This window comes from Lithohypha guttulata, assembly GCF_036872675.1.
Source record: "Lithohypha guttulata strain CCFEE 5908 chromosome Unknown scaffold_1, whole genome shotgun sequence".
NCBI lineage: Eukaryota > Fungi > Ascomycota > Eurotiomycetes > Chaetothyriales > Trichomeriaceae > Lithohypha > Lithohypha guttulata.
Genome location: NW_027042750.1, coordinates 3,469,492 through 3,485,263, shown reverse-complemented (window position 1 = coordinate 3,485,263; position 15,772 = coordinate 3,469,492). Strand labels below are relative to the sequence as shown.

At 49.4% G+C, this 15,772-nt stretch overlaps 5 protein-coding genes across 5 annotated transcripts; 2 read left to right on the top strand and 3 right to left on the bottom strand.

The window, feature by feature from the left end:
- Nucleotides 1-416: 416 nt before the first annotated feature.
- On the top strand, nucleotides 417-1,298 carry LTR64_001279 (uncharacterized protein; the record flags this gene model as incomplete). The annotated part of the gene is made up of 1 exon (XM_064895660.1): nucleotides 417-1,298. One exon carries the CDS (start codon nucleotides 417-419, stop codon nucleotides 1,296-1,298), a length of 882 nt encoding a protein of 293 aa, XP_064758347.1.
- An 888-nt stretch (nucleotides 1,299-2,186) lies between these two features.
- On the top strand, nucleotides 2,187-3,641 carry LTR64_001278 (uncharacterized protein; the record flags this gene model as incomplete). Its single annotated transcript, XM_064895659.1, has 2 exons — nucleotides 2,187-2,481; nucleotides 2,530-3,641. The coding sequence occupies 2 exons, from the start codon at nucleotides 2,187-2,189 to the stop codon at nucleotides 3,639-3,641; spliced, it is 1,407 nt and encodes a 468-aa protein (XP_064758346.1).
- Nucleotides 3,642-4,564: 923 nt separating this feature from the next.
- NTE1 (phosphatidylcholine and lysophosphatidylcholine phospholipase) lies at nucleotides 4,565-9,103 on the bottom strand (the record flags this gene model as incomplete). The annotated part of the gene is made up of 2 exons (XM_064895658.1): nucleotides 4,565-8,747; nucleotides 8,847-9,103. The coding sequence occupies 2 exons, from the start codon at nucleotides 9,101-9,103 to the stop codon at nucleotides 4,565-4,567; spliced, it is 4,440 nt and encodes a 1,479-aa protein (XP_064758345.1).
- Nucleotides 9,104-9,723: 620 nt separating this feature from the next.
- On the bottom strand, nucleotides 9,724-11,443 carry ICL1 (isocitrate lyase 1; the record flags this gene model as incomplete). The annotated part of the gene is made up of 3 exons (XM_064895657.1): nucleotides 9,724-9,789; nucleotides 9,843-10,134; nucleotides 10,188-11,443. The coding sequence occupies 3 exons, from the start codon at nucleotides 11,441-11,443 to the stop codon at nucleotides 9,724-9,726; spliced, it is 1,614 nt and encodes a 537-aa protein (XP_064758344.1).
- A 1,105-nt stretch (nucleotides 11,444-12,548) lies between these two features.
- NTH1_2 (alpha,alpha-trehalase nth1) lies at nucleotides 12,549-14,828 on the bottom strand (the record flags this gene model as incomplete). Its single annotated transcript, XM_064895656.1, has 2 exons — nucleotides 12,549-14,533; nucleotides 14,609-14,828. 2 exons carry the CDS (start codon nucleotides 14,826-14,828, stop codon nucleotides 12,549-12,551), a joined length of 2,205 nt encoding a protein of 734 aa, XP_064758343.1.
- Nucleotides 14,829-15,772: the final 944 nt, after the last annotated feature.

Sequence of the window (15,772 nt, the reverse complement as noted above, 5' to 3'; positions counted from 1 at the left end):
TCAACGTCACCTCAAACCAAGAAGCATAGCTATGCATACTATTCACAAAGATGCACGAACATCTCCACTATGCGCGGGCTGGTAGGAGACGCGTTGAGCGCGACTTTACGCGATAAGTTTGCTCGATTTGCGGAGCTTGAGCTCGCGAAGATCGTCATAGCGTCGCTAGCGTGTTCTACTCAAAGCCGAGGCCAACCGAGCAGGACTTGGAGCGCATGCAACTGTCATGCTTTGGAGTGCAGTTCAGGTCAAATATGCTTGTTGCATCCGCTTGTATTCTCCCGTTCCAGCCCATATAGCCTGAAATGGCATCTTTTACACGACTGGCTTTTCGTAAAGCAATGCCGTCTCCAGGATCATCGACAGCAGCACAACGACTGAGCTCTTTATCCAGGCACTTCTCAGCTACTTCAGCCATGCCGGCCGAGATCAAAAAGCTGGGTGTCGTGGGTGCGGGTCAGATGGGTCTTGGAATTGCTCTTGTTGCAGCGCAGAAAGCTCAGGTCCTGGTCACGGTTGTCGACAACTCGCAGCAGTCTTTGGACAAAGGTATGGCATTTGCGGACAAGCTTTTAGCCAAGGATGTGTCGAAGCAGAGAATCACACAGGAAATTGCAGATGCCACCAAGAAAAGGATCACCACGACTGTAAATATGTCCGACCTGAGTGATGTGGACATGGTAATCGAGGCGGTGCCAGAAATCCCTAAACTGAAGCAGGAGATCTTTGCTCAGCTAGCAGAGATATGTCCTAAACACGCTATTCTAGCCACGAACACCAGTAGCATTAGTATAACAAAGATTGCTGCTGCCACCACTAAGAACCCGACCGATACTCAGGCCTCAAGTCGTGTAGTGTCAACCCATTTCATGAATCCTGTTCCTGTACAGAAGGGTGTCGAGATCATCTCTGGTCTGCAAACCTCGGATGACACCCTGAAAACAGCTGTCGCTTTTTGTGAAAAGATGGGCAAGGTTCCCTCGGTATCGGCTGACTCTCCGGGATTTCTTGCGAACAGAATCCTCATGCCCTACATTAACGAAGCTGTCATCTGCCTAGAAACTGGTGTGGGACAGAAAGAGGATATTGATAACATTATGAAAAACGGGACCAACGTCCCTATGGGCCCTCTTGCCCTAGCCGATTTTATCGGACTCGATACCTGCCTCGCGATTATGGAAACACTCCATAGTGGTTTGGGAGATTCCAAGTACAGGCCAAGTCCTCTCCTACGGCAATACGTGGATGCTGGGTGGCTAGGAAAGAAGAGTGGAAAGGGCTTCTACGAGTACAAGTGATGTCTTTCTCCTGCCACTTCGAAGGAGTCAGACGTGCCTCTAGCAAACACTCGTTCTCCAGGAGACTGCCTAGCTGTGATGGGTACGATCTCTACACCATATATTGCGATATTCTCCACATCTCCAACAATATTTCAGACGAAAACGAGCCAACAACGAAATTCCAGTGCACCGGCCTTGCGAGGTTTGCAACGACATGACACGACAGCGCTGTGCCCCAGCAGATTAAGATCAACATAGGTCGAGCCTACCTCAGCTTCGGGATCGTTGTAGATGTATTCAGACTAGTTACGGTCGACTATGTGCCGTGACTGCTGTAGAACAGTGCTCAGCTGGCGTTCATCGTCATAGATACATCGTTATATAGATTTGTCAATGAATAACTTCGAGCTTTGCTTGCAAGATTGGTTTCTACGAGCGGACCTTTCATTGAAGAACACTCTTACACCCTCCAACCAAAATCTGCCCGCAGGACAGCGCATTTTATTCACAAGGCTCAAAACTGAGCCCCGTTCGTCTATTCCTGCAATGTCGGCGGTTTCCGACGCACGTTGTTCGAAACAGCTATCGTACCTGTATCAAGCACCAATGCAGATCCTGAGCGATGCCTCATGCCAATGCTAATATGAGATGTAATTCTATCCGGCTATTGGTGCTTGTGCTATAGTCCAGTCAATCGTCTAGACTTTCTGCTTTTGCTCTGCTTGCCTCATAGCGACATAGCAAACCATATAGATAAGACAGTATGGCTACTGAGATTGTCTCTTTCGACGTCGTTCTCCTTTTCGTGCTTTTGATCTAGGTTGATGTGTGGTGCTACTCATACTGCGACCCTCTAGAGTGCACCTGCCGCAACTTGATTGAATTTTAACAGTTGCTAGAGCATAAATGGCAGCCGCGGATGACGGACGCAAAGCCATCTTCTTTGGACGCTTCATCTCGGCCCCAGGACCTGAATCCCTCTTGATAAGGCAGGGAGCTGTCCTGGTGTCGAGCTCAAATGGCCATGGGGTAATCGAGAAGACGGACTGGACACTGACTACACCAGCAGCAGCGTTCGAAGCATTCGGTGTCGAAGAACAGGACGTCGACTTCCACCAAACGATGAACAATGGGTTTTTCTTCCCTGGCTTCATCGATACACACATACACGCCTCGCAATATCCCAACGTTGGTATCTTTGGTAAATCAACTCTTTTAGATTGGCTAACCACGTACACATTCCCACTAGAGGCCAGTCTTGGTGGAAAAGAACCACTAGCAGACACCAACGGAGCATATGAGGGTGACAGAGGTACTGAAACAGTCAACCACAGCACATCCAATCCTTTATCCAAGGCAGATGCAGTCTATACCAAAGTCATCAGACGAACGTTATCTTACGGGACCACCACAGCCTCATACTTCGCAACCATTTCAGTACCTGCCACAAACCTACTGGCCGACCTAGCATTCAAATTTGGACAACGAGCCTACATAGGACGCGTGTGTATGGACCACCCAGATACCTGCCCAACCTACTACCGCGACGAAACACCTGATCAAAGCCTTGCGAACGCAATCGCAAGCATCGAACATATCCAGAAACTCGACTCCAAGGGTGAGCTGCTCGCTCCGATCGTCACCCCACGCTTTGCACCTTCCTGTCAAACCGAAACACTCTCTCTACTCGGTCAACTTGCTACGGACCGAAAGCTGAGGGTACAGACCCATATCAGCGAAAACATAGGCGAACTAGCGCTGGTGAAGCATCTTTTCCCTCAATACAAGAGCTACACGGATGTATACCATCAAACCGGTCTTCTGACTTCCCGCACAATCCTCGCCCACGGGATCCATCTCGACGATCGGGAGTTAGAGACGATCCGTACTCAAGGAAGCAAAATCTCTCACTGTCCAGCCAGTAATAGTGCGCTCGGCAGTGGCTTCTGTCCAGTACGGAAATTACTAGATAATGGAATAGATGTCAGTTTGGGTACCGATGTCAGTGGTGGATATAGTGTCAGCATACTAGATTCAGTCAGGCAAGCTTGCCTGGTCAGCAGACAGCTAGGCTACGTGAATGGAGGCGACAAGAAATGGAATATTGGCGTTACCGAGGGCTTATGGTTAGCGACTGTCGGTGGCGCAAAGTGCGTGGGTATGGAAGGTCGCTTGGGTGGATTTGAGCCTGGGATGCTTTTCGATGTTCAGGAGATTGATTTGAGCGGGGAGAACAGCCCGGTCGACATATTTGGCTGGGAAAAATGGGACGAGAGGATAGATAAATGGGTCTGGAACGGTGATGATAGAAATGTCAAGAATGTATGGGTTGGTGGTAGGATGGTACATTCAGGCAAATAGAGCGTTCTTGCTTCGTGTGGTTGAAACGCATGGAATTTAGCGACCATATAGACAACTCTGAATATAGTCTGATGATCCTAGAATCAAAACCCTTTTTGGAAATCCAGGAATTGAACACCTACATATGTGACATCGTACCACATCCTCTCGGGAAAATTGTGCTCCAACCACAATACCGTATGGCCGTCACTAGCCAGCTTTGATATCCGGAATCAACACTTCAACCGCCAAATCATAGAGAAGTGATAATACCGCACACTAAAAAGTCAGCAACTCAAACATAACCCTGCCACACACCATAACCCACCTCCTCCACCTCGATACACTGCAATGCCAATAGGCGACTACAAACAATACACCCTCCCCCTCACCCACTCCCTCTCAGGCCGATCCCACCCTCACCCCAAACCCCTCCTCCTAACCATAGTAATAACCCGTATCTCCACCACTCCTTCCCCTCCCGAATATGACTGCTACCTTACCGACATCTCCCGCCTCCCACCTCTCCAAGGCGGCGCCTACAGCATGGAGATCGAATTAAACCCTACTGATACAACCTACAGAACCTGGCGGCTAGCACAACGCCCATTTACGATTGGAGATTTCGGTGCTGATGCGGATCCGGAGGAGGTGGGTGAGGAGTTGAGGTTTGTGGATGTGTTGATGAGGATGAGTGGGTTTGATGGGGAGGAGAAGGGGGAGGAAGGAGAAGTGATGGTTTTGGTGAGGCTTGGGGATGGGGATGGGGAGGATGTGCTTGTGACGAAGAATTGGGATGGGAAGGGGGAAGGGATACAGGATGAGGTTGATGGAGTAGGAAAGGGTATTGCTGACATGGGTGTCAGTGGCGACAAGGACGAGGACAGTACGGGTAGTGAGAGTACAGAGGCACGGGCACGTTGACTGAGTTCTTTGTTTGATGGCTATATACTTGCTCTTCTGGGAGCCATGGTCCTTCTCAATCGGGCTTCCTCACCAGCACCTTCAACCCCAATGTTCCCTTCGGAAATTCCCTGCAGCTCGCCTTTTGCTTTCAAGGTGCTCAAGAACTCCTTGGCGAAAGAATACCCGATATTGCAGATTTCGTCGAATTTGGCGAAGTCGAGAGTCGCATAAGCAACAACAGGTGGCCGCATGTACACCACGCCTGGTGTTGTCTTAGCTCGCTCCAGCGCATCGACGCTACTCACATATGCAAGGCGTCCTTGTATCTCAGAGGATGTAGGCGGACTTGGCGCAGTGCTGAATGGATTCCAGCGCTGTAGAACTGCCCAGACACCAGAGAGCGAATCGCCGAATTCTTGTGGAGTATCGTCGTCTATCGCACCAACGTCAACTGCGAGCACTAAATCCGCACCTAGAGATTTCATATGGGCGACGGTGAGATTATCGATGTAACCACCGTCAAGAAGCATGCTACCTTGATCGCAGATTGGTGGTATGAGACCGGCTAGTGTCATACTTGCTCGGATGTACCGCCACGCATAACCACTAGTATGAAACTCAGCTCGCGACTTGCTGATGTTCGTTGTGTTGCAGTAGAAGTTGATCCAGAAGTCCTCAATTTGAGAATTACCAAACGTTTTGTAGATGCCTCTGTTGAACTCGTGACCTGTCGTGTAGGAGACAGAAGGATAGGTGAGGTCTAACGCAAAGCGCCAGATACTACCCATTCTGCCAGCGAATCGTTTCGCACGACCATACATGCTCACAACCTCTGCGTCACGTGCATAAAGGCCGCCAATGAAGGCTCCAATTGAGGTACCACCAATAAGATCGACCGGTATACCGGCTTCCTCAATAGCCCGGATAACACCAATATGAGCAAGGCCTCGAGCACCTCCACCACCAAGAACCAAGCCTACCGAACGACCACATAGTCGTCGCGCAAGCCGATGGAAATCGCCCTTGAATGGTGTTTCTGCAGAGAATAGAGGTTGCTGCCGGACACGACGTGACGTATATTTTTGGATCTCAGCTTGGATTACTTCCACCCTCTTCTTGATCGCTGTGCCAAGACGTCGGGGTTGTGGCGGAATCGCGTGTGATTGAATTCGATAGGACATATGGACGTGGTGATGACCGCCATTGACCCAACCCCTATTTCTCAACCACTTCGCAGTCAATCCAGGTTTCGAGAACTTTTCCATGTGTAACAGTACAAGGTCTTTCCGAGCCGTTGTTTTCATGCTGAGCAAGAAACGTTCATACTCACCCATACTGGGCGAGCTCTCAGCGAGACCAACAAGGAGTATGCAGTCTGCTTGCTTAATGCATGTCTGGGTCCATGGGGAAGAAACAGTCGTATCTGCGACATATAGTACCATACCATACTTCTCCTCCAGGTCCGTAAGATATTGTGATAATTTCAGCTTGCCCATTCTACTAAAAGCGTGGCGGCCCAGGTGATTGAGGACCACAGCTTGATTGAGAGATGTGGCACCATTTGGTATACCGACCTGCGTCAGTGCACTTAACAGCCTGTGACTAAACTCAACGACAGGCACCCCAGTTGTGACAGGCAAGATAGCAATAGTTCGTAGATTGAGGCTGGATGAGCCATCTGCGATTCCTGCCTTGCCTTTTCGCTCCTTCATATCGTCAATAACTGGGTTTTCGATCAGGGCTCTCATTCTTTGTGCGATCAGTTTCGAAATCTGGATCGTGATTGATGGATGCTCTTGAGCAAGACTGTTGAAGAGAGACCGCGGAAACCTGCAAAGTTCTGTATCACGTATTGCATGCAATGTTGCAGGTCGCGTGCCTTCAGTCATTACTTCGAGTTCTCCGATGCTTTCGCCTTGGCCATACTCAGCAGTCGCTTGCAGACTACCATCTGAGTTTTCTCTAATAGCACGAAGCCTACCGTTGAGCACAATATAGATAGCATCACTATCATCGCCTTGGCGATGGATGATTTGACCAGCATCAATCTGGACCCATTCGAGCGCAAAGTCTATGTGCAAGATCAGTCGGGGCAGCAGATTGGTCAGGCGCTTGGCTATGGTAAGGAGAAGGATAGGATATCTTTCCGCTACTCTTTCGAGGGACTGCCGTGGCAGAAAGCCAACGTATACGTCAGTTTTAGCTGTGACATCTGTCAGAGACCGATGAAAAGATAATGTGCCGATATAGCCTGCGATGCCTCCCGGCTTGACCAGGAACAACGACTTTTGCACTTGTTTCTTCAGTGGTTCCTGACTCAATCCCGGAATGGAAGAGGCTCTGCTGGAAGCAGTTTTCGTCCTGCGCAGGGCTGGTGCACGCTTCTCTTGAGGCGGGCCATTAGTGGTAGTCGTAGCATGTTTGTTAGGTTTATCTTCAACTGGGATACTGACATCGAGGAATCCATCAATAACGTAGTAGACTCCCGGATTTCGTTCACCTTGTTCTACCAGAACAGATCCCTTCGGGAAAAAGACGATCTCTACGTCGTCTATTAATTCATCGTGCATATTTCTGGCACCTTGACCGACCAAGCTGGCCACAGATGAAACCACTGATTCAGTATCGCCATCAACAGAGCCTCCGTACGGATCGATCATACCGAAAGCATTACTGAAAACGGCTGTCTGCCTGCGCGCATCGTATGAGACCAGCCGAGGTGACTGTTCCACAGATACACCACCAGCTCCTGTCCTACGATGGATGTCTCTGGCATTCATGTCCAAGCCAAGCGCTTTTACCATACAATCCAACACAGACTCCCTCAGTAGAGTATCCTCACTGCTGGAGTCTTGACGTAAAATAGGTCCATTTTGAGAGGGAGGTCGTGCTGTCGTCTTTTCTCGAATGCCTAGCGGACTTGAAAGGCCACCAGCTCGACTACTGTTCAGTTCCGACATCAGGTTCCAGGGTGGATTGCGAGAACTCAAGCTGCCAGCACGACCGATGAGTCTAGCAGTTGAGACATTGGTGGCAAGGTCACCTGCATTGACATCTGTTCCAGCACTCTCAACCGGGTCACCAGAACTTTGACGGGCGGCAGCGATCCGTGCAGCAAGCGCAGCTTCTTTTCTCAGCCCAGTGGAGGATCGTCGCCGATTTGTTACGGGGTTGTGAAGTGCAATACCTTTCGTGATATCTTCATTGCCGAGACGTTCTATCTCTTTAGCAAATTTATCCCTCAATCGATCGAGCGCGCCTCCTCGAAGCATGTTTGGCAGGTCATAGCTGGTATATTTGTTCATCAGCTTCTCGATCTGCAAGACCTCTGATGTAAGACCTAGGTATTGATGCGCGGTCGACAATGTAACTCGTTGTAGTCTGGCGATGATAACTTGTATGATATGAGCAGTAGCCTGAGGATATGTGCGGGTCAATCTTCGGAAAGCGCTGGCGGGAATGATAGCGATGGTCGTGTCTACCACGGCGCGAGCTACAATGTCTGGATGAACTGACTTTGGTTTCCGATCTTCTCTTTTGGAACGCACTTTCTGTCTGAAATAGTCCTCCTCAAAGGGCGTCTCAAGAGTAAGAGGTGGAACCTTGGCAAGTTTCGAGCTTTTCACACCATCTGATAGAACATGTTTGCTGGATGTGGTCTCATGGATAGGTGTTGACGGTCCAGTAGAGCTTTGCATAAAGCCAGGTGTTGGAGGGTTCACAAAGCCATTGCTAGATGCTGGTCGAGACGACTCATCGAACCTCAACCTCACGTCCTCTGTGAACAGAGAAAGGATGGAGAAAAGGGACGACATTGACGCACCGTTCTTAACTTCAGTGAGCAGTTGATACCCTTGACTGCCATCATGGTAACCATTCTCATCGTCCAGAAACCCGTGTGATTCACCAGATACGTTAGTGTCCTCCCTCAAGCTCTTTACGAAAATTTGTACCAATCCGTCGACCACCAGGCAGAATCCTTTCTCTTCTTCTAGAAGCAGCGTCTCCCCAGCTATTAGCTTTTTGGTTTGCATTGTCCTCGTAAGCTCATGGAATACAGGTCGCTCGAGGTAGCCGAAGACTTTGATTGCGCTCAATATCTCGTCGAAGTATTGGCCAAGGCCAGGCTTTGAGTCCCCATCTGAGGTATCGGGGAAGATATCGATCTGAGGCTCTTTCCTAGGTGGCTCCTGCGGCAAACGAGTGTATACATTGAGGAATCTATAGCGAATAAACCAACTGATACCAGAGACGAAGAGAAGCGCGATGACAATTCTATTCCGTTAGCGTCTCAACGGACCAGCTGAGTGAGAGACATACAAGGTAGTAGCGTTGATCGTGACAGTCAGGCTTGTGGACAAACCCGCATATAGCCATGCTGGAAGGGTGAATGTAGCGAACGCTGCCAGCCATACTAGAAACGTAGGCACGACTTTCATAGTCGCTAGAACATGTCCAGTCGTGCCAAAGAGGCCTTGTCCCGGATTGGCGGTGGTAAGAGCTGTTGCTGTGGCATTAATGACTGATATGGAAGAAGCCAGAGAGGCTTGGAGAGGAGCAGTAAGTTCTGCTGCCATGTTTGCGGCTATGGAGGATGAGAGTCCCACAAAGGGCATGGATCTTGGTAAGCAGGACCGCTCATAGTTCACGCTCGAGCTGGTCCTAGCTCAGGGTTTCCTGGAATGATAGCATGGTGAAGTTTGAAGAAAGTGCATGCACCACTTGTGAAGCACACCAACGCACGTGTAAAATGGAAGCGAGAAAGGTGCAATATCCCACTCGGGTCGTTCTTCCGAAGATGTGCCGCATTGGAGCGGAACTGCTACAGAACGACAGATCCACCCGAAAGAGCCGCCTTGTCGAACACAATCACACAGCAACAGTACTCTTGAAACTAAACCGGACACACATGGCGACGTTTTAATATAGTACTCTGGAGTTGTATGACTATCGCTGTGGATGTTGTGGTAAAGTGCTTGGCTAGGGGTCAGATATAACAACGACTAGATTTTTAATAAGCTGTCAAAATCGCTGAAAGATAACTACTAAATTGGTGTACATCAGATGTTCCAACAAATGAATTTCCCACTTAAATCGTCTCATGCAAATCGTGGATAAATTTTGGCACGGCAGCGGCTCTGACAACATTTGAAGTGCTGTATATAGTCCAATATCTCTCCAATATCGCATCGTGTCTTCAGTGAAATTGGTCCTCGGTCACACCCTTACCCATGGCAGATGTGCTGCTGATACCACCGGTAAGCTATAGAACATTGTTAGCATACAGTCTCGAATCGATACTGGACATGAACTTACCATCTGGAGCGTGTGATCTACCAAGTTCGCACCAGACCACTTTTGATGCGTAACGACGTCGACCTTGTTCTCCATCTCGGGCTCCTGGATAAGCTCACCATAAGCGCGCATACCACGCTTAGCGAACTCTTTGCTGAATTTGTTGGAGATCAGGGCAGTTGAATGCAGACCAGCGAGGGTAATGAATTGCCAAGTATAGCCGAGCTTGCCTAGACGCTCAATGTAGGTTTCTTGATCTGAGGCATTCATGGCGGTCTTCCAGTTGAAAGATGGAGAGAGATTATATGCGAGTCTAAGCATTGTTAGCTTCTTTTAGGAGAGCCACTGAGAAGAGAAAAGACTTACTTTTGTTCAGGCCAGACAGCGTGCACGCCTTCAGCAAACTCAACTGCTTGGTTGTAGTCTGGTAGTTTGCTTTCCATCCAGATCATATCGGCGTATGGAGCGTATGCAATAGCTCGGTTGATGGCGCAGCGACATCCGCCCTGAAGTCTGTAATAACCCTCTCGTGTACGTGGCGCGTCCCAGTCCCAGTGGACGTCAACTCCAGTTATGCCCTTTGCGATAGCTCGGCACTCTGGATTAGACTTGCCCGCAGCAGCAGCTTTGTACTGCTTGATCAAATCTTGCTTGTTGACGTGAACGCCTGCATTGATAGCATCTACGACAGCATCGTCGAAGAGCTTCAAACCGGCCTGGCTAGTCCAGGTATCCTCGATGGCTTGGAGCTGCTCGCCGACCTTGCCTGACTGCTCGGCTGCGATCATCAGATCGTTGAGTGGTTGCAGGTTGGCGTTCGTGCTTCCTAGGATGAAGGCATGATCACGGTGATCGATGTTGGAAGCAATCAAGGTCGCAGCTTCGGCGTCAGTTCTCGCAACAGCTAGCAGGTCAGTGCCCATGATGTCCGCCTGAGCACGTATGGCCACAAGTCGATTAATGTGCTCTGAAATTGGTACCAACACCTTGCCAGCCATGTGGCCGCACTTCTTGGTGCCGGGTGACTGGTCTTCAATATGAATGCCAGCAGCACCTCGCTCGACAAATAGTTTGGTGAGCTTCATGACCGCAGTCAAGCCACCGTGGCCCGTATCCGCATCGGCAATGATGGGTCTAAGGTAATCAACGCTGGGGCACTTGCTTCTGCTCTCCTTTGGAGTTGTCAATCTTTCTTCTCGTTGCTTTCGATCGTGGAAGAGCTGAGCCATGAACAGATGGTTCACCTTCTTGGGAACACTATCCATAGGATAGTCTGCTAGATCGGGGGATGGTTCGTCAGACGAGGAAGCGGTCGAGGATGTCTGCCAGCCAGAAACATAGACTGTTTCCAAGAAGGGAGCCATCTGAGTCACCATAGTAGGATCGAGACAACCGTACGTGGGAGTAGCTTGCTTGTTTGCAAATCTCTCCTCAACCAACTGCCATAACTTCTTTGCCTGAACAGCACTAGGGTACTGTATCTTCAAGTTTCCTCGCTTCTGCACGATCGATTCGGCTGTGTACGGCCTCTTGGTGTGTCTCCATCTCGAATCCTGCCACCACTGCTTGACAGCAGCGACCTCTTGCTGGTAGGCCTGCTCTTCTGCGTCGAGTGCACCCATATTGAATAGACCTTTGGCCTTCTGTATTAACTCCAGCTTGTCCTGGTAAGATGGGTGATGTGGAAGACAGAAAGAATAACTCTGCTGTGATTGATAGGCAAGACAAACACTTCGTGAGTGAGAAGATCAGTCAGGAAGGATGGTAAACGATATAGCTTGCGTAAGGATGGTGAAGCGGAGAGAAAAGCAGAGATGGGACATCATGATCTAGCGACATATGTGAAGCTATTTGGATGATTTGATTCCTGAGCAATGACGGAGTAATCACCAGTTGGCTGAAAGGAAGTGCTAAAGTGGACAAGATCAGCCCAGACCAGCCATGTCCGCTCGCTCAAGAGCCGCGTCTCCGCTTCTCCACGAAACACCATGCTTGAGCATCGTAGTCCTCAACTACCGCGAGCTCATTTCACCAATAGGACATTGATATTCAGTAAAAAGTCAGACAATTGAGCTCTTTCACATCTAGACATATGCAGCTGCATATTGAGCGTCCACATGTCGCATACTGTTCCCGCCCTTCAACTCTCGGACTGTGACCGAACAGCCTCGGTCTGAGTTTCATGTCAGGTCTTTGGATATATCCGACACATTTTCGGCAGCTCAAGCGAGAGAGTTTGACTGCGTGTGTCGGCGACCAGCTCGGAAGCGAGAGATGGAAGACAGATGAAGTGAGTACACGAGCCGATGTGGCATGCTATTTGAAAAGGAAAGTCAAGGTAATTTCAAAAAAGGTGAGGGCCTTGAATGCACGTAAGAAATGGCTATTGGCAAGCGGATATCGAATGCCAAGATCAGACCTTCGCCTGCACAACTTCGTTGATATTGATGCCCGCTCGAGGAGAAGACCTCGCAAAACCACTATGTTGATAACCGATGCACGCATATCGTGACTGCTAACGATAACTAGCTATGCTCCCACGTCCATGTCTCCGATGCAGAGTTGAAAAAAAAAATGAAAAAAGAAGCTGGTAAACCACTAGCGCCACCACCTCATCGGAAACTGCCCGATCGTGATTAGGGTATACTATTGTCTTTGCCAGCGAGTCATTTGATATCGCCAAACCTCCATCGCGAAAACAAGTCTTCCATAAGCTCAGGCGAACGCTCAAACAACGACATCAGAATTCTTAAACTCTTCGTCTTCTTCATGAATCGTCAACTCGTCATGTTGATCCAGCTTAATGGCTGTCTTCTCCTCGAATAAGGTCCATGGCGTGAGCGTACCCAGCGCTCGCTTCATGTGCGTCGGAAGAAACGACAGACCATAGACAAAGCTTGCATTGACCCAGCCAAATCCTTCTCGAGGAACACCTTTGAAATCAGCACCTTGGTTGCCATATTCGGCCTCGACAGTGTGAGGGTCTTTCTGCCTGGTCACATCGTACTTCTCGACCACAACACCGTTGAAATCGACGAAAGCTTTGATGACCATATACAACCATTTGTAGCACAAACGGTGAGCCTCCTCTGTGTAACCATAATTCAGGAGGCCACCCCATGCAAGAATTTGCTGAGGTGCCCAGCCGAAAGGATAATCCCATTGTCGATTGGGCCTAGCGATATGGATTTCGCCTCGAGACTTTTCGGTTCCCGATACGAGTCCTCCAAACTCCTCGAACTTGGGAAGACCTTTAAGCACCAGAGCAGCAGCTTGTTTTGGACTAGCAAGACCAGCCCACATAGCCCAGAAGGTAGTAGCACTTTCGTAGTCGGTCATCTTTTTGTTGACCGTATCGTAGTCAAAGTACATGCCTGCTTTGGCATTCCACATGTATTTGTCCATTCGTGCCTTTCTCATCCTGGCGCGACGATGCCAGACAGCAGAGGATTCGTATCCATCGATTCGATTGGCTTCGGTCTGGAAGTCGGGATGCATGGTCAAATGGTCGCGGAAGTGAGTACGGATGCAATTAGCGATATCGCATTCGTACTTGTACAGGAGCGAGTTCAGGTCGACAGTAGCCAGGTTTGCAGCACAACCCTCGAGGCGATAAGAGGTATCATGACCAGACTCCCGAACAGCACGATCATGCAGAAAGTAGTCGTCGAGCTCCGGCTCCTTGATGTCGCCGCTGTTGTAGCCTTTGACATACTCTTCGAAAGTGATACCCAGCTTTTCCGCGTAAGGTGTAATGACGTGCACAAAGTGAGTGGCTTCCGTCTCTGGAGGTACACCCAGACCATCTGGTCGGTATCTGGAGAGACCGGATACAGGGTCATAGCGAGGTGCGGACATCCACACGTTGTAGTACTCCTTGATGGCTGCTTGTATGATGAATTTCAGGAAGTCGAGAGCGTCGGGTTCATGACTGATATGTTCGTAGATTTGCAAGGCAAAGTCAGTAAGGAAAGGTGGCTGCGATCGACTGAGGTAGTAGGATCTGTTGGCGTTGAGTATCTTGCCGTAGTGCTGAATACAGAAGGCGAAGTTGATGGCCATGCTTTTGGCCATAGCGACTCTGCCATGTTCTAGCAGACCGATGGCAACCATGTAACTGTCCCAGCCGTAGAGCTCGTTGAAACGCCCTCCTGGTACAGTGAACGGTTCTCCTTTCAAGGTTTCTTTGCCATTGACGATCTCTTTCCGCATGGCCAGCGCCAGAATGCCAGGAGCATCATTCAGACCTTTCACGAACTCGGCAGTGGCACCACCTTTTGGAAGCCACCTAACATCGAGTCTCATCTCCGGCTTGTCTTTGGCAACCTGTGTATAATATTCATACTGTTCGGGACAGCCATGAGGCACGTAGATACGTGGCCTGGGATTATCAGTCCAGTCTTTTGGATCCTTGCCAGCTTTCTCGATCGTATTGGCATCTAGGCTGCGTTCGAGGTTCTTCCAGAACTCATCGCGTATACGTCTGTCGAGACGAGTGACTGGGTTCTCGTTGAGTCTAGATCTGTGTATTTTGACCACTTTCTTGCCCAGATCTTGTGCCAACGTCAACTCTTGTAGCAGGTTACTAATGACATAGTTTCCTCGAAGGTCAGTCGATCTGTATCCTGCAGAGCCAAGAGTGCCAACGGAAATATGTTTAGGACCATTGTCTTCAATCGTGATCTGGTAGTTCCTGTCTTTGTCCTCCCGATCTAGAAGGTCGTTAATGGTGCTCTCAACATTGACAAGCAGTTCTTGATTAGCTTGAGTGAACTCGTCATGACTACCTCGCCGTCTAGGCAGGAAGTTCGAGCCAGCAACGAGGGATGTGGTCGGTGCTTGCTTGGTGTACGACGATATTGCCCGCTGCTTGTCCCCTAACAACTTCTTTTGTAGGAAGGTCTCATCGTAGTATGTCTCAATTGGAGCAAATGGGTCTTTTCGTTCGATGGAGAGGCTTCGTCGGACAGACGATGTGGAGGCTCTTCCTAGCACGCTCATGCTCATGCAGGGATGAGCCGGTGGAATACTTGCTGGCTGAATCAATAGGTGAACTAGATAACGAGAATCTATAGGACAGTGCCAAGTTGGTCGGTAACAGTAGTGGTTGTAGGTGTCGAAAAACAAAAACGTGAAAGATTTGAAATCGATTGGACGTGCAGATTTGGCAGGTGGTGCAATGCTGCAGTGCCTTAATGAAGGCAGGTACTAGTAGGTTACGTAGGAAAGACAGGCAGGAACAATTGGCATGCCCAGCAGCTGCAAAAGACAGAGAAGTGAAAAGATTGTGAGATCAGCGAAGCGGTGAACTTATCAATTTCTCGATCGTTGACTCCGCAGGTCTGATAACAGGGATTTTCGAGGAACTTGTGAAGTACTCGTCCTCTGCCTTCCTTCGGATCACACAGGCCTCGACCATGACCAGTAGACAACAAAGAGAGTCGATCGTTGGGAATTTTGCTTTGTGTGACCGGGCACCCCGTCGTTGAGAAACTGCGGTGTAAAGGTCACCTGGACAAGAATGGAAGAACAATGCAGGATGATACACTTTGCGGCTATCTTGAACAGATTCTGAGATCTGCCCGCCATCGCCGCCTGCGGGTCATCCTGAAACCCTAACCCACGGCATCCGAACGATTTTTCAGCCAATCTCAGGTTTTCCCGACTCCAGCATCGGCGTCTAGTGCCTTCTCATTGGAAGGTCTCTTCTACTCCTATGCCCCTCGCGTTCGAGCTTTACTCTTGCTTCATGTTTACTCTAAATTTGTGTTTGCTTTCTTCGCCTTGAAGACTTTATCAACATCAAATCATGTGCTCAGAGCCGAGCTGGACAAGTGCAGAGTGAGGCCGTATCCTCAAGTCCTAAGTCGTGATTGCAAGTATCAGCAACAATTGCCCTGTCCCTGCATTGTTCCTGGCATTGTGGCGTCCGTCGTGTTACACCATTTTTC